The sequence below is a fragment of the Pollachius pollachius genome (assembly GCF_949987615.1).
Source record: "Pollachius pollachius genome assembly, chromosome: 13".
In the NCBI taxonomy this organism is placed as follows: domain Eukaryota; kingdom Metazoa; phylum Chordata; class Actinopteri; order Gadiformes; family Gadidae; genus Pollachius; species Pollachius pollachius.
This window is the reverse complement of record NC_136946.1, coordinates 19,694,846-19,712,894: the sequence shown is the minus strand read 5'-3', so window position 1 is coordinate 19,712,894 and position 18,049 is coordinate 19,694,846. Positions and strand designations below refer to the sequence as shown.

The window sequence follows — 18,049 nt, the reverse complement described above, 5'->3', positions numbered from 1 at the left end:
TCTATTGAATAGTGTGGGAACTGTCGGGAGATTCCACGCGGCCTCCCCTCTTCACGAGTCGACTTTCTGTGCCCCTAAACCTGATAGATTTACTACCGAGACACGCCAGATCTCAGCTCTCCGCTCGCTCTCCCCCTACAGATTCTCTCCTCCCCCTCTCCGTCGAGGGCAGGATGTTCCGTACGCCGGCGCCGCCTGGCCCGAGAAGCTGGCAGTAAGGAAGCGCGTGCGCGGGATAACGGCGCGTGCGTTCCCGGTGTTGAGGATGCAGAGGGGGAATCACCACTAGAGGCGAGGATGCCCCCTGCAGCCTGTCGAGGCATCCGCACCATCAGTAAACCCCTCGCTCATAGGTCGGTCATTTATTAGCCTCCGGAAGAACATATATGGTCTATAAACACGCGAACACGGGACTGTCGTAAGAGGACATGAATGGGCAACGCACGGAGCACATTTATCTGCTTTGGGAACATGCTCAACGAGCATTTACTAAGAACGATAACCCGATAAGCACACTGCCTACAGGGTTTAACCGCTGAGAAGGGGGTTCAAACTAGAGATGGTTCAGTTCTTATTTATGGCATTAACTGGACCAGGGAATAATCACTACTCCATCGGACTTGATGGTGTTGCCATAGAGTCCGTTTCCACAGGTGAGCCTCAGCAACCTAACTCTTCACCATCTAAAGAGGCCCCTTCAGATCAAATACATCTGAGGTTTACTTCAAAATCACAATATAGATATATATAAATACAGCCCCCCTCCCGCCCGAAAAAAAAGTATATAGGCTATACACAAAAAAATTTAAAGGTCAAATATATCTGATGTTTACTCCAAAATCAAAATAGATATATAAATACCGCCCCATCCCAACCGATAAAATGTATATACAAAAAATGCATTTGGGAAATCCACATGCATTTAAATCGAGGTGACCAGGATAAAATAAATAATAACACTCGAAACAACGGGGAAATTTTGAAAGTTTTTTTTTGTTGTTTTGTTTCAAAATAAAGATCACACAATTGTTTAGAGACAATCTACAACAGTTGTTACAAAAAATAGTTGCCCAGGCAATAAGCATACACAGGTTCTGTTAACTATACACATATGGTTACAGGTGTGCTCGTAGTAAATATACACAAGGCTGCGTCCCCAATGTACACCGCTCCCTGGCGGGCCTCCATAAACACGTGGACAGTATGATACAGCACGGACAGCACTAGAGAGATGCCAAACAAAGACCCACAGAGAAATCTAAATCAAATCAAAACGAGTCAGGATCTCCACTGTACAATCCATAGGGGGGGGGGGCCACCTCTGTGGCAGAGCGAGACGGGGGGCAGTCGGGTTTAAGTTAATTATGAAAAGTAAATGTCTCCGAGCCGCCCCCCATATACCCAGACAGACGTGTGCGCTTTACAGCAGAACCAGGGGGATGGGAAGGGGAGGGGGAGATTCCTATAAAAAGTAAAAAAAAAAAAATAGATATAAACGTAAACATAAAATAATAGTGAACCTAAATGTTATCGGGGACCTTTGATCGGGAGATCGACGTTTCTTAATTTAAGCAGGGACAAGATAGAGGATAAAACCAAGCGTGGCGAATCTTTGTACACGTACTATGCTGTATAGAAAGGGCTTTTCAAAACAAAAAAATTTGATATTACAATTTACAATATACAACAACTCATATATCACAACCAAGGAGGTGAGAATATACACTGAAATGCACAGGGCTGTTTTTTTTTTAAACTAATTTTTTTTTCTTCAGAGTGATTTGTTTTTAATTATTTTTCTTCTGATACCAAAAAGGGGTGGTAAAGCACTTTTACATTACAAGGGTTTACAAATGTACAATTATACAGTCAGAATTATGTGGTCACTACTAGGATACATTATAGATACAGATTCAACATCAAAAACCAGAAAAACTACAAAGTTTTATATATATATTTATATATATATGCAAAGGTCTACACCAAGTATACACGTTATATTTATAGAAGCAAGACCAGAAAACAAATCTCCCATGCTAAATGAGCTCTCTGCTGGTTAGCCCACGGTGTGTGTGTGTGTGTGTGTGTGTGTGTGTGTGTGTGTGTGTGTGTGTGTGTGTGTGTGTGTGTGTGTGTGTGTGTGTGTGTGTGTGTGTGTGTGTGTGTGTGTGTGTGTGTGTGCATGTGTGCGTGTGTGTGTGTGTGAATCTAGAACTGTGACAAATTAAATACTCATCCATCTCATAGTGGTCTCTAGCTAGGGTAACTGAGTGAGGTGAGGAGACGGAGAGAGGGAGGCTTCGTGTGTGTGTGACCATGTTTACAGCAGTAGCAAAAAGGTGAAGTGATGTTCTAGTTTATACATAACGACAAACACAGGAAACAACCGAAAGAGGGCGCGGGTGGCGAGGGGTCAGGGGGGGTGCAGACTTACCCGCCCCACCCCCTGCAGCTCAATCCTAATGACCTGGGGGTGGCAGGGGTCACCGACGACCCCATGGGCCATCACTCTAAGGCTGTCTGAAGTGAAGGGGGGAGGGAGGGCTGAGGTGGAATGAGGAGCAGAGGGGAGAAATAACGGGGGGTGGAAGGGGGAGGGGGATTTACATGATAGCATTAAGGACTTAAGGAGCAGGATGGAGGGTCGGGGGGAGGGGTGACGTAGCCGCGGTGGCAGGGCAGGAGGGGAGGGGAGGGGGAGGGGGGGGTTCAGAGTTTACATGATGCCGTTGGGGGGCCCACACAGGGGCCCCAGGTCCACCCCGTTCTTCATGTAGTACTTCTCCAGCTTGGCCAGGATGTGTTTGCCGTACGTGTACTTCCGCAGGGTGGAGATGTGGGGGCGGATCTGCGGAGCGGCACACTGGGTTAGTGGAGGACCCGTCTGTGAGCGCTCATCCACATGACAGGGAGGAGCCTGCTTCAGTGTCAAACTGTCGTGTCAGTCTTCCCCACCCACTGCCATAAACGTCTAATAATGAGGGCAGAAACCATCCACACGAGACATGAACACCATTCCGTCACGATGATCCCATTACATGTATTTTCAGGCGTACCTTGGGTCTACCTTCCCTAGCCTTTTTTAAAACTTTTTAATTAAAACTTAAAGTAATCATTTATTTTTCCGTTAAAACCGTTCCGTGAAAAAAAAAAGGAAAAATCATCCTTAAATATGCATGAGAATCTCCTTACACATGGTTTATTCTACGTCTTGATCACATCTCCAGGAGTCAGCCGCCACTACTCAGGTGGAAACTCTGCCCCGGGACCTCATTCATTTATACAATCAACGCATAAATCATCCCCCTACTTAAATCCCACACTACTGGCAATGCATGACACTTGACCTACCAAACCAACCACCAGGGCTGAGGTGCAAATAATGGGGGAGAACCAGACCTTCTGATCAAGAAGTGGTGCTCAGCAGCTACCAGTTAACAGTCAATAACAGGTTATGCACACAATAGCATGTGGTTACCCTTGAGTTTACCCCCCCCCCCCCCCCCTTATGACAGGAACAACCCCCCCTTTATGACAGGAACCCCCCCCCCCTTTATGACAGGAACCCCCCCCCCCCTTATGACATGAACCACCCCCCCTTTACGACAGGAACCCCCCCCTTATGAAAGGAACTCCCCCACCCCTTATGACAGGAACCCCCCCCCTTTATGACAGGTACCACTCCCCCTTTATGACAGGAACCCCCCCTTATGACAGGAACCAGCCCCCCTTTATGACAGGACGCACACCCCCTTTATGACAGATACCCCTGTTTTTTTTTACGGATTTCTAACCCCTTTACAGCTGAACCCCACCCCCTTTATGAAATAAATGTCAGCCCCTTGGCAACAAATCTTACCCTTGTACAACAGTAACTCCTCCCTTTATAGCAGAGACCCCACCCTAACAGGGAGACGCCATGTGCCATGTACGGCAGTAACCCCACCCTAACAGGGAGACGCCATGTGCCATGTACGGCAGTAACCCCACCCTAACAGGGAGACGCCATGTGCCATGTGCGGCAGTAACCCCACCCTAACAGGGAGACGCCATGTGTCCTGTATGGCAGTAACCCCACCCTAACAGGGAGATGCCATGTGTCCTGTACGGCAGTAACCCCACCCTAACAGGGAGACGCCATGTGCCATGTACGGCAGTAACCCCACCCTAACAGGGAGACGCCATGTGCCATGTACGGCAGTAACCCCACCCTAACAGGGAGACGCCATGTGCCATGTACGGCAGTAACCCCACCCTAACAGGGAGACGCCATGTGCCATGTACGGCAGTAACCCCACCCTAACAGGGAGACGCCATGTGCCCTGTACGGCAGTATCCCCACCCTAACAGGGAGACGCCATGTGCCATGTGCGGCAGTAACTCCTCCCTTCACAGCCGAGACCCACCCTTTAAACGGAGACACCATGTGCGGCCCACCTTGTGCATGACGATCTTGCGCTGGGTGGGCTCGGCCACGTCGATCATCTTCTGCACCACGTAGTTGGCGTACTGGTCCTTCATCATGGTGTATAAGGCACTGTGGGGACCCTCCGTCAGGATGCACACCTCGTCGATCAGCACCGCCCGCTCCGCCCGCGACGCGTGGGTCACACACTTCTCCACCACGTTGCTGCGGACAGAGGCGAGGGGGGGACAAAAATGAACTAAGTGTTGCAGGGTTAGTGGGTGAGTGAGAGAGAGTCACGGGGTGGGGTGGAGCCTTGAGGTGGCACTCTGCCTCTGGTCTCAGCTGCTCCTCTGAGCCCGTCCACACGCAGCAGGCGGTCTGAGCCCGCGCAGCAAGATGGGAAAGGAGACGTAGCCCTCATCACAAGTATCAATGGCTAAACAGGCATTTGTGTGCGTTCAAACCTTCAGCAGGTATAGCCGTATGCTGAGGGGGACTCGACATAATTTTAATAATAATAAAAATGATTATAATAATGAGTTGGTACTTTAATGAGCATAACCGGTTCCAATGGGTTTTTATTTTATGCCAATACACCACCCACAATAGCGCTAGTCATTTCTCTTTGGGTGAAGAGCCCCGGTACTGCCGTGCAATGTCATCAAAACCAACATTGGAAGTAGATCTACTCTCACAATACGGACGACATAGTAAGTCTCTGGAATCGTTTGGGCTACACTGAAACTCTGCCGTGAGGGGCAACCCGAAAACCTCTGTTGTCCACACAGTAATCCTACGTGATGTGCTGTAGTTCTGCCATATTAAAACTCCCATCGTAATGGAAAAGGAGAAACGATCAGTTGATTAAACTAAGATTCTGTTCTCCATTCTGCGCCAGCTCCGGTCCAGGCAGGAAGAGGGACAGCGTGAAGATACAGTGTGAAGATACAGCGTGAAGATACAGTGTGAAGATACAGCGTGAAGATAGAGTGTGAAGATACAGCGTGAAGATACAGCGTGAAGATACAGCGTGAAGATACAGCGTGAAGATACAGTGTGAAGATACAGCGTGAAGATACAGCGTGAAGATACAGTGTGAATCGATTTTCTCTCCCATGCAGTGTAATAATAATAATAATAGTAATAATAATAATTGATGAAACGCGAGGTGTAGCTCCCGGCATCTGGCCCAATATAGCGTTTCATCAACTTCATCCTCATCAACAGTCCCATCGCTTGATTAAAAAAACCCAAGTGAGTTGCCAGCAACTGTATAGCAGCCCACGCTCTTACGGACTTTGAATATTGCATCATATTTACATTTAGCAGACGTTTTCATCCAAAGCGACTAACAACCATTCATTCACACACCGACGGCAGAGTCAACCACGCAGGGCGACAAGCCAGCTCGTCAGGAGCAGTAGGGTGAGGCGTCTCGCTCAGGGACACCTCCACACAACGGGCCGGGTATCGAACTAGCAACCTTCCGTTTACCAGTCAACCCGCTGAGCTACTGTGGCCCTCCATATTAATCGCAAGAACAAAAGTATGGCAATTGCATTTGTCTCCCGATATCTTGCCGCCCCTAGAGTGAGAGTGAGAGTGGTTTTGCTTTTTGACGTTTCTTCTTCTGCCGGTTTATTTTCTTACCTCGCAAATTTGTGCTGGCTGAGGCCCAGCACGTTGCCTCTGATCTCTGCTACAATCTTGCTCTTGTCCTCGGCTCGGCCGTGCTCCAGCACGTGCTGGATCACGTAGTTACCATACTGGTCCTGGAAAAGGCGCACACACACACACACACACACACACAGTCAGCGACGACACCTCGGGACACCAGCCGGTGGCCTTGATACTTCAAGCATGGAGAAAACAAATGATAAAAACAGGTTAAAAAGGGTTTTTGGGCGAGGGACAGGGAGGGACTGTTTATGTCCTCAGTCGTTCGTCAGAATGTGAGCCAGCTGGGAGAGGGGATAAGAGAAAGGCATGTGTGTGTGTGTGTGTGTGTGTGTGTGTGTGTGTGTGTGTGTGTGTGTGTGTGTGTGTGTGTGTGTGTGTGTGTGTGTGTGTGTGGGAGAGAGAGAGAGTGCACGTGGTACCTGCACCAGCTGCTCTGTGTGCTGATGGAGCTCCTCCAGAATGGGCAGAGTCTGTTCCGGAAGGCAGTGTTCTAGAATGCGCTGAATCACACGGCACCCGTACGGATGGGTGGAGAGGGCAAACACCTGCGACCACACACACACACACACACACACACACACACACACAGTCAGTCGATGAAGGGGGTGGGGTCATGGGACTCAACCACGTAACAACTCCTTTGCTGTCGCCACCAATGCTGCTAAATACGGAGGCACGTTGTTGCAGCACTGAGAGAAGTGTGGTTGTCCTCCATGGAGACATGAGAGGGGCCCCGCTCACTGGAATACACTCAGGGCCTCCAGGAGAAGAAGAAGAGAAATACTCTCTCTTTCTGACTCATAGCTCGTCACACCCAGCTAGCAAAGCACCGCAGGGCAGGTGAGGGAGAACTCCTCCTGTTTGAGCTTTGAGCTTCACAAACAGAACCAGAGCTGCTGGCTGTGAACAGCAGCAGCCTGGAGGGAGAGGAGGAGTGGGATTTAAAATAATGCATACAACTTGGAAAACAGAAAAATGAATTATAAAAAACAGAGGCGGCGTGTGCGCCGGCACAGTGGAGTAGCGCTGTAGAAAATAAAAAAAAGCCTAACTGACAGGCCGCTCTGATTAACACTTTGAGCAGCCTGCGCGTAGCTTCCCAGCCTCCCTCACACGTTATGCTAATGTGACATTTAGCGAGCGCGCTGCCAAGATGGCGGCTGCCACAGGGGGGGCTGAGGATTCTGGTTGTCACAGCAACGCGTCTACCCCGTCCCCCTCGACAGCGACAGATGTTTTACTGCCGGAGCCAGGTGTTGGGAAAAGTGTCGCTTTGAATATAACTAGCATCAGCCTGTTACAGGCGCCTGCGTTGCCTGTTTGTATGCGTGCCACTCACAACCAGAAACGCACGCTCACATGTTCATTCCCACGCGGGCAACCGTGTTCACACAGAACCTGAACGCCATTGACAAAGTGACTGCCTTCACATCCTTGGCAGAGCGGCTGATGTTGACTCAAGACATTGATTTCCATCAGAGACCTTTCAAACAGAACAATGTCTGCTACACCATCAAATGGTAACACTAACAATAATATCTATATATAGCCATCGTGTGGTCTATTTGAGTCGGGGGCGGACGACTGATATTTAGAGAGGAGGTTTGCGAGACGGGCCCTCACCTGGGCCTTGAAGGCGTCGATGATGAAGTGCAGGGCGTGTGGCTGCACACACTCGATGCACTTCTGCACCACGTGGTTCCCGTTCTGGTCCTTCACACACTTCAGCACGTGGCCGTCCAGCTCCCGCACCATCTCACTCTGCCCAGGGCCAGAGGAGAGAGACCAGGGGGAGGAGAGGAAGAGGGGCGAGGAGGGGAGAGACCAGGGGGAGGAGAGGTAGGGGGGCGAGGAGGGGAGAGACCAGGGGGAGGAGAGGTAGAGGGGCGAGGAGGGGAGAGACCAGGGGAAGGAGAGGAGGGGCAGACAGAAGATACAGAGGTCAGATACGACCCAGGAGCACGTCTCAGTAGGGATCCTAGCCAGTCATTGAAGCCCTAGAACTAAAAAAAAACCACCCGTGGGTTCTAAAGTGGCCACGATTCATGCAGCACGTTGACTCAGAGGAGAGACTTCTTGCCAACAAAGTCACCCGGACCCCCCGCCCACACAGACACCACCTGCCATTAACCTTTCCTCTTGACTTCCCAAGACCCATCCACCCGGGACCCATTCCGAGCAGTGCCAGCACCTGCGGCCGCACATCAGCCCGCGTTAACGGCGGCCCCATCAGCGTCATTCAGGGCTGCAGATAGGCCTCCGGCGGTGGGCCACGCCTGCCGGAGGAGGCGCTCCTCCACCCACCGCTGACCCAGATTAAATCAGTGCCACAGTGACCCCCCCCCCCTCACCCGCCTTTAACAAGGCGGGGCTGATTGGAACAACAGGCGCGGTGATGAAGGTGTGCCGGGAGAGACTCACGATGACCTGTTGCTCCGAGGGGATGAACTCCAGGGCCTTCTGGATGACCCGGCAGCCGTACATCTGCAGGGCCAGGGACAGCACGTGGCCGCGGATCCTCTCCGCCAGGGCCAGCTTCTGATCCAGGCTGCCAAACTGCACGCAGAAAACACAAACAGACACACACAAATGATGTAATGTAGGTAGAAATCTGAGGGAGCGGGGATCCTAGAGATAGATGCGTCTCGATGGTGCCTCATTAAGGATCCCACATGCTATAAAAGGATTCTTAAGTCATTACTATGGCTACATTTCCATGGCACCCATTAGGCCAGACGGTAACGCCATCGTGTTGATACATGGATTGCTCCCGTGAGGGATATCCAAACATGGGCGTCCATGGTGGAAGGAGACAGCAGTACAAGTGCCAAAATGCATCCCGAGATGCTATTCAGAGAGCCATGTGTGGTCATCTGACACTCGTGAGGTCATGCATATTCCCAAACATCTTCACATGTAGTTTTTGTTGTAGGTGTCCTTCTAGGGGTTTATACCCTACATCACACCCGACTCACGGGACCATGTCCCCCGCGACATACCTCAAAGAACTTCTGGATGACGTAGTTTCCGAACACATCCACCATGAGCTGGTAGGCGGCCTGCAGGATCTCGCTGAAGACCAGCTGGCGCTCGGCGGAGCTGGCTCGCTCCAGCTTCAACTGGATGAACCTGGGAGTCGAAAAAAAGGAAAAGGACATATTTGACTTGATGACTGGGATCAACTTCAAAAAAAGGGCCCTAATTTGAGCAGCCTCCCCAGAGGAATGCACCGACGGGTAGGCTGAGCCAGCAGTCTCCCATCGCTGTAAGTAGTACATACACATACAGCGTGAACCACCGCTTTCCTTTCTCACAGTCTGCCAGTGTTTATTCCCCTGAGTGCCACTGAACCCTGTGGCCGACCACCACAGGCAGTGAAACACCGGGCGCAGTGCACTGGGCCGCCTGCTTCCCTCGCTGGGCACACGGGAGCGGGGTAGTAAAGAAGGGAATGCATGTGATTAGGGCTTTAGGGGGAAAGGAAACAGTGTCGTGCTGAAATTAGAAGGGGACACAAAGGGAGTCATTGAGCGGGTGCGATCCGCCGCCGCCGGCGTCTCCTCACATGACGCAAGTAATGAAAAAGATGCAGCTCTTCATAGACCAACACATAATCCAGATGGCATACAGCATGTCCCGCGCAAACCATGACGCCGTGGCCAACCCAGCAGGCCGGCTAATGGAAAGAAGCCCAGAGGAGCAGGCCGCCGCCGCAGCTGCGTATGGTTCGAGTTAATGGTGGTCATGCTACGTTTTTAGCTCGCGGTTAAACGTTTCTTCTCAAAAACAAAGAACGCATTGAAATCCCAACAGGGCTTCGACTGTTAACAGCAGTATTGCTTGTTGCCTCTCACTAACAAGTGTGAGGACTACATCTCCGCCAGGGCCAACGTTGAGCTCTTCAGTACAATGGGGCCCTGTGTTTTGACAGCATAGGTGAAGTCATACAAACCTCACGAATACAACTGAACATATGCACAGAAAGTGCCACTAAAGCCAAATCAATTCAGTCCATTAAGAAATGTTGCTTTAGCGGATGGCTAGATCTTAAAAAGGTGCAAAGTAGGGCCGTTAGATATGACAATGTATATTGGGGGACGAGAGAGAAATGGCTATCAATAGATATTTCCTAACATTGTTTTACTTTAAAAAGGCGACATATTATACCACCAGGTGTGAGTGTGATTAGCCGTTACAAGCCGTTTTGAGATTCTGCCTCTTCTGACATCACAAGTGACTGTAGCAAACGTTGCTCATCTATCCGTCATACAGCTAGGTGAACACGCCCACTTGTGATGTCAGAAGAGGCAGAACCTCAAAACGGCTTGTAACTGCTCATCACACTGGTGGTATAATAGGTCACCTTTAAAGGCAGGATTTTACGTCCTTCTGACCCTGCTTTGCGTTCACTACACGTGCTCGACGAAAAGAGAACCTGACAAAGAGCCGTGTGACCCAGCAATAAGCTCCCCGCAACAGGCAGAGTCAAAAGATGATCGACATTCAAGAAAAGGGATGAAAACAAAAGAAAATTGAAAATGAATTCGAAGAACTCTTTAGTATGCATATATGTGCCGCTCGTTCTAGACAGAACTTTTACACAACAAAGTACCTGTGGACAAGCAGAGCTATGACGATAACTTGTTTTGTTATTGGCCATCTATTGGAGATTTCTGAAACTTGTAACAGTGTTTTTATATTTGATGTTGATTGTACTGGAGATTTCTGAAACGTAGTGTCCTTTAGGTTTTATATTCATAACCGTTATTATAAGAGAGATATTTGAAGAGGTAGCTGAAGAGAGTTGATTTACTTAAGTGAGCAGCTGTAAGTGAGCAGTGAAACCAGCCCATACTGGGCTGGTTTCGGGGCCACTCGAGTTACGAGTGGCCCTGACCAAAAAACTCCTGAGAGGAGGCCAAACCACACACAAACCAACTACCAAGGCCACCCCCACAACCTCACACAAACAAGAGCCTGCCAGCGCGTGCTTTGAATAGCTAGGAGGGAAGGTAGTAGTGGTGGTGGGCAAGACTGCTGGGGTTAGAGGGGAGAACAAGGAGATTGATACGTGCAGAATGGTTCAATGTGGCCTTGAAGGGGAACAACATAGTTATTCTATCCCCTCTGTCGATGAGCCTCTAGACAACCTGTGGTGCACCAAAGCAGCAAAAACTACAAGACCATCCTTTAAGTGGTGGAGCAAGAAGGGGTTTTAGCGTGCGTGGATGGGGCTTGAGAGTTAATAAAACAGCGATTGGTTTTCGAGGCAATACAGTCAGACAGCCCGGGGATAGATTGTATTTCTTCTCCATCCAGGTTCAGAGAGCGAGCAGAGGCAGACGAAGGTAGAGATTAATTTTGTTTGTGAGTGGAGTTTTCATTGGTATCGACATGCCTGGATCGATGCCTGCTGCCCACCGCTAGGAGATAAATGCAGCTTTAATATTAGGTCCCTACTTTTTATTGTCTGAGTGTGGGGGGGGCACGGTGCTCTGGTGGGCAGGGCGTTTTGTCTCCCCGCCCAAAAGTTGGAGGTTTGGGCGGGGTTTGGCCTTTAGCCCTTTAGGGAGACAATATTTGGGGTGAGACACCTGCTACACGACTAGTGGAAAATAAATATGCGTGTGTAAGTATGCTTCTGCTCCGGGCTGTGAATAGTGCGTGTTTGCATGTATGAGACGTGTATAGCGCATTTGTGGTTGAGGGCTGAATTCAATAATGAACATCTCATGTGTGTGCACGAGATGAGTGAATAGTGTGCATGAGATGTGTACAGTGTGCGTGCGTGTGTGTGTGTGTGTGTGTGTGTGTATGATATTTGTATAGGGCGTGTGTGGGCGTGCATGAGATGGGTATAGTGGGTGCGTGTGCATGAAATGTGCACGCCTGAGATATGCATAGGGCACGTGTGTGTAGATGAGATGTGTACAGTGTGTGTGTGCGTGCGTTAGGTGTGTGGTGTGTGTACCTGCTGCCGTGCTGGTCCTGGCTGAACTCCATGATGTGTGTGTGCGTTAGGTGTGTGGTGTGTGTACCTGCTGCCGTGCTGGTCCTGGCTGAACTCCATGATGTGTGTGTGCGTTAGGTGTGTGGTGTGTGTACCTGCTGCCGTGCTGGTCCTGGCTGAACTCCATGATGTGTGTGTGCGTTAGGTGTGTGGTGTGTGTACCTGCTGCCGTGCTGGTCCTGGCTGACCTCCATGATGTGTGTGTGCGTTAGGTGTGTGGTGTGTGTACCTGCTGCCGTGCTGGTCCTGGCTGACCTCCATGATGTGTGTGTGCGTTAGGTGTGTGGTGTGTGTACCTGCTGCCGTGCTGGTCCTGGCTGAACTCCATGATGTGTGTGTGCGTTAGGTGTGTGGTGTGTGTACCTGCTGCCGTGCTGGTCCTGGCTGAACTCCATGATGTGTCCGGCGATGTCCCTCAGCTGCAGGTTGGGGTAGCGGTTGTTCCTGAAGTCCTCCAGCAGGCGGCTGCGGCCCGACGGCATCACGTCCGACATGCCGTAGCGTAGCCGTGACGACGGGAACAGCTGACTGCTGGGAGAGAAGAGGGAGGAGCCGGAGCTCGCGGCACTGCGGTACTTGGCCTCGGCGCCCGGTGCCGCGGAGATGAACCGCCCGCTGCCATTGGTCAGACCTCCTGCACAGGGGAGGGGACACAGGATGTCACGGGACAGTTCATTGGATGACAAGTAAACACTAATTGCCTTTATTCTATGACATATAGACAACATTTCACGCCTGGCTATAAAGTAAGACAATGTTAAAATGAGTTCAAATAACCTTTCCTTTGTTTGGCCAATCAGCCCAAATTGAGAGTGAGTGAGTGAGTGAGTGAGTGAGTGAGTGAGTGAGTGAGTGAGTGAGTGAGTGAGTGAGTGAGTGAGTGAGTGAGTGAGTGAGTGAGTGAGTGAGTGTCATCTGGGAACTGAAACATCAGAGCTCACGTAACAAGCACCACATGGACACAAGACTGGAGAAATAACTGCAGTAGAATGGAAATTGTTTGGCTGGCATTAATCCTTGTCCGGGAGCGACTCTACTCGCAGCATCGCAGTACAATTACTGCAGACACGGCGAAATGACTCCATTTGTTTTATTTACAGACTTCTCTCCTGAAAAGACCTTTGGAGTTGAGCAATGGGTGCCAACACCTCTCTGCCCGCCTGCTGGTTCGCGGCCAGCCGTTTGATTTAGGAATGCGTGCAGCGTTGAAGACGTTCAGCTGGTCTGCCAGGTAAGGGAATTAATCTGAGCGCAGGCGGCCCAGCCGGCGCCGTAATAACTGCTTGTCACATTAGCATGTAAATGGCTTTCACATCCTTCACAACAGAGGCTGAAAAGAGGCTGTGATTTAAATGCCATCGATGCGTTCCTAAGTAAATAATAACAAGGCGTTGGGAGACGAATGAATGGAACAAACATTGTGATTGGCACGAACACAGAAACACACACACTAACCGAGGTTCAGGTTGGATGAGGAGCTGTGATTGGACAGGGAGGGCGGTGGTGTTAGGGAGTGGGAGGGGCCCTGGTTGGGGAGGGGCATGCCGACTGGGCCGGGCGAGGAGCTGAAGCCCAGGGTTCCGTTGTAGAACCCTCCGTGGCCAATAGGGGTGAGGCTGGAGGGCGTGCGCTTGTACAGGTCACTGCTGCCCGTCAGGGAGTCCCGCCTGGAGCCACCTCCACCGCTCGAGTTCGCCACTAGGGGGAGACAAAAACAAATGTTAAGGCCTTTTTGGGAAGGCCTGGCAATCATTGAATTCAAAGTCAAGTTGATGGAGGGTAGAGGAGTTAACACGCATAATTAGTCAGGCTTTCACGACATCAGATGACGGTACACACACGGTACGAATTTCTCTTTATGGTGATATCCTATTGTTTACTCCGAATGGAATTAAATATATTAAATACGATTATTTTGTTAATCATGTGATGTAATTATTCTAGAAATGCATGACATCTATAAATCCCACACGATTAGCTTCTCGCCCCATGATTCCTCCTTGGGTGAGGGTGCGATCCAAATGCGGTCGCAGCGGACCGCAAAAACGTTTAATATTCCAACCTCGGATGGCAAAGCAGTCAACCGTTAATGCTGCCAGTGTGTTCTGCCTGCCTCCCCTAATATTACCGTCCTGCCTTGGTCCACTACAGTGATATGCGGTTTGCAGTCCATCTTCTGCCTGAATCCATGTTGACCGCAGCATTAGTTTGGTACACTTTCAGGCGGCTACCACTCGGATCGATATGTTTCCATTGATATTAATGTAATGCTCCATTCAGTTATTGAGCAGGAGATTCAACAGCACATTTTATATATATTTGTTATTCTTTATCAGATCATCAGCAAGTACATCAATAAAAAAAATTAAAATCAATAGAGATGTGCACATGTGCAGAACAATTCCTCTAAAGAGGAACTGTGTTAAAGGTTACCTGAACGCCTGACTAGGTGAAGAGGGTTGTTATGACCGAGCTGTGTTATTTCCCTTTACAATAGGGCAAATGTTTCCCTTTAACAGATCCTGCTCTGATACAGATTTCGGCATTTCTTGATTTTTTTTGTTATTTATAAGCTTTATTTACTGTTGTTTATGCATATTGAAGTAGCATTTAGTTTTTCTTATTATTTCCTATTGTCAATATGGTAGGTCCTACATCTGTATGCGCTGTTTTATGAAAAAAGAAAACAAACACGCCCTACTTACGGTAGTCCCTACCTGCGGTCCCAAAGCCGCCCAGTGTGGCCCCCAGTGTGGCCCCCAGGGAGGAGGAGGTGGGCTGGTTGAAGCCCAGGGAGGCGGAGCCGGGGCCCGGCTGACCGGATCCCTGAGAGAAGAGGGAGGAGCTCTGGGAGGAGGAGCTGAGGGAGGAGGAGCCGTAGAAGGAGCTGCCACCCAGCGCACCGCCGGGGCCCCCCTGCTGCTGCTGCTGCTGCTGGGACTGCATGCCGCGGAAGGGCCCGTTGGCCCCGGCCCCGAGGCCACCCCCGCCACCGTTGGCTGAGGCGGCGGCCGCTGCAACTGGACGGAGACGACGATCAGCATTAACATAACGTAAACTCCCGCTCAAAAGCCTGGGCTCCCCCAGACTACTTCATGTTTCCCATGAAAACTCACTTTTATTCAACAGACTTCAGCTGTGCCGACAACCCTTGCTGTGCTTTTCCTTAAAAATTAAGGACAATTTTAAGTCAACCCAAACTTTACGATGGTAGGTTACATCAGTTGGTCGACATTTATAACAACTGTGCGAAGAGACCATCAGGGACGCTAATCTGTTACATAATGAGATGAAAATCATCACATATATATAAATAAATTACTTAAACGTCATCTTCACTTAGATTCAAAGGCTGCACTATAGTAAAGGGAAGTGACAGTTTAATTATTTACCTGGACTACCTTCTTGGTAATCATATTTCCATTAGTAATGACATAATAATGGAGACTAAATTGTTCCTTAAGTGCATTTGATATCATACGTATAAAAAAAAAAAGAATACATTTTTCATGAGGTCTTGAATGTATTATCCGACGCCTCATTTTACCAACATCTCAAACATACCTATTGACAAAGACAGAGAGAGAGAGACGGAGACAGAGAGAGAGAGACAGAGAGAGAGACAGAGACAGACAGGAGACAGACAAGAGACAGGCCGAGAGAGAGGGAAAGACAGACAGTGCCAGAGAGACAGACCGAGAGAGAGTGAGACAGACAGTGACAGACAGATAGACCGAGAGAGACAGACAAAGACAGACAGACAGAGAGAGAGGGAGAGACAGACAGTGACAGATTGAGAGAGAGACAGAGCATCAGGTGATGTACCTGCTTGTGCGGCGGAGGGAGATATGATGACCGAGGCGGGGGCCATGAGGCGCACGGGGCCGTTTCGCCCTCCAGTGTTGACCACAAGGGCCCCCGTCTGGTCGTAGTAGGCCGCCGGGGCCAGGACCGGGTAGCCTGGTTGAGGGAGGAGAGCACCGTCAGAGAGGGCCGCAACATAGCCGACCATGTCTTACAGGGGGGGGGGGGGGCATGACTCACCAGGGACGCCGGCTGCCAGACCCTGACCGAAGGCAAGGGCCGAGTTGACCGCTGCCGCGGCAACCATCTGGTCATTCTGTTGGCCTTGCTGTCCCTGACCAGGGGTCAAAGGTCGCTGGTTACCGCCACCCCGCATGACCTTGGAGAGAGGGGACAATAGCAGAGGACATGATGAGCACGCATGAAGCAGCTGATGGAAGGGTAAATCCTGGAAGTGATAGCATCTATTCAGCGTCTAAACAGCGCTATGGAAAACACGGCTTCACAGAGATATAACAAGCTTTTGAAACCGAACCAAAGAACAACCAAACTCCATCGAATGACAATCGGGCAGCGCAGCACGGCTGAACCAATGGAAGGCAGAGCAGGCAGGGCATACCTGCTGTTGGTTCTGCTGGCTCTGGTTTGCCGCTTGCTGATTGGCCGAGTTGTTGGCGGCGGCAGCCTGCTGTTGGAACAGGCTGGCGGGGTAGACCCCCCAGGGGGTCACGCCGTAGTACTGGGGAGGCATCACGGCGGGGCCTGTACACAGGGAGACGGGGAGTTGGAGCACTCTGCGTCCAGTCCAGCGACACAACGGCACCACACCGCTCAGCCAGCCAGACGGCTACACAATGGCTGCTATAAACACCTCCTGATAAAATATGTATCACTCATGTTATTTAGAACCCTACATGTTTCACAACAGTATCAACACTACCGTTCAAAAGTTTGGAGACACTTAGAAATGTCCTTACTTTATAAAGAAAAGCACCGTTGTTTTTCAATAAAGATAACATTAAATGAATCGGTGTTCTAATGGTACATTGTCTAGCTAATCGCTTTAAAAGGCTAATTGATGATTAGAAAATCCTCGTGCAATCATGTAAAAAAAGCTGAAAACTTGGAAAACCTGAAATTGTCTATTGACTATTGAACGGTGGCGTATGTCTGATGTTATTGATAAGCGTACACCCTTTACAACAGCATGTGTGTGGGGACAAGGTGGTTCAGGAATGCAGCGGCTCTTCGGACCCGCTCCATTACATTTGGGGCGTGGGGTCGGCGGTGCGCTCCAGCCCTACCCAGTGTCGCTGCAGCGGCCAGGCCGGCGGCGTAGGGGTCAGAGCCCGGTGGACCGGCACTGATGATGTAAGGGTTGGGTACGAACGCCGGGGCCAGACCTGACGGAGCACACAGACGGGGCGCGTCAGGGTGGGCCAAAGGGCCGACACAAACCTGGCATGTTCCTACTTATACTACTACTGGGCTGGGCCTGAAATGCATCAGCGCTCACCATCTGATGCAAAACATTTGATTCTCTACAACCTGAATAAGAAAGAAAGAGGTATTCATTTATTTGTATGAAAATAATGTGCAGGTTTTTTTTAACCAGCACAACATGACCATTAGAGCCTGTTTGTCCGAAGCAGAATGGGATTCTTGGGAGCTGCTATTGAATAAATTAGATAAGGGGCCATTAGCTGGTTACACTCCGTGGCATCGTATCTCTAATTAGCATGGTTTACGTCTACTGAAGCCTTCTAAAAGTTCCCACAAACCCAATACTGTCTTTGTATTCCAAGTGCTGGGACCGTTTTATAGCAACTAATCCTGGAGCTTTTCCAGGAACCTAAATATATTTTTTAAAGATCTTCTGAGTTGAGAGATATTGTTATAGCAGTTGACAGCAGCGCGCATGAGCTATTTCATCTAGTCGCTTCTTTAAGCATAAAAGTTTAAAAAAGGAAAAATGGCCTATGTCAGGGACAGTAAAAAAATCGAAAATAAGAACCAGCCCTAATGAGGATCCACACGAGACGAAACAACAGCAGATGACAAAAGACAGTGAAAGAGCAGTAAATGGTGCTTCAAGCGCTCTCAGATGAATTCAGTTAATTGCACTCCTGTAGATAATGAGCGATCAG

At 49.8% G+C, this 18,049-nt stretch overlaps 2 protein-coding genes across 4 annotated transcripts in view; both read right to left on the bottom strand.

The window, feature by feature from the left end:
- sdc3 (syndecan 3) overlaps positions 1-153 on the bottom strand; it is a 21,962-nt gene extending 21,809 nt beyond the window's left edge. Inside the window, exon 1 of the mRNA XM_079749781.1 lies at positions 1-153. This exon is cut by the window's left edge and continues 255 nt beyond it. The gene's annotated coding sequence lies outside the window, so the exon portion shown is untranslated.
- Positions 154-973: 820 nt separating this feature from the next.
- The window catches only part of pum1 (pumilio RNA-binding family member 1), a 34,533-nt gene continuing 17,457 nt past the window's right edge, over positions 974-18,049 (bottom strand). For 2 of the 3 annotated variants that reach the window (XM_079749073.1, XM_079749074.1), the window contains exons 10-23: positions 17,207-17,305; positions 16,522-16,664; positions 16,143-16,281; positions 15,924-16,058; positions 14,804-15,118; positions 13,554-13,796; positions 12,462-12,732; positions 9,088-9,217; positions 8,510-8,644; positions 7,712-7,849; positions 6,508-6,633; positions 6,059-6,180; positions 4,438-4,630; positions 974-2,848 (exon numbers count right to left, since the gene is read on the bottom strand). In XM_079749073.1, the coding sequence (XP_079605199.1) occupies positions 2,717-2,848; positions 4,438-4,630; positions 6,059-6,180; positions 6,508-6,633; positions 7,712-7,849; positions 8,510-8,644; positions 9,088-9,217; positions 12,462-12,732; positions 13,554-13,796; positions 14,804-15,118; positions 15,924-16,058; positions 16,143-16,281; positions 16,522-16,664; positions 17,207-17,305 (2,321 nt within the window). In that variant the 3' untranslated portion in view covers positions 974-2,716. The remainder of the gene's footprint in view (positions 2,849-4,437; positions 4,631-6,058; positions 6,181-6,507; positions 6,634-7,711; positions 7,850-8,509; positions 8,645-9,087; positions 9,218-12,461; positions 12,733-13,553; positions 13,797-14,803; positions 15,119-15,923; positions 16,059-16,142; positions 16,282-16,521; positions 16,665-17,206; positions 17,306-18,049) is intronic. The other variant, XM_079749075.1, reaches the window with a different exon arrangement.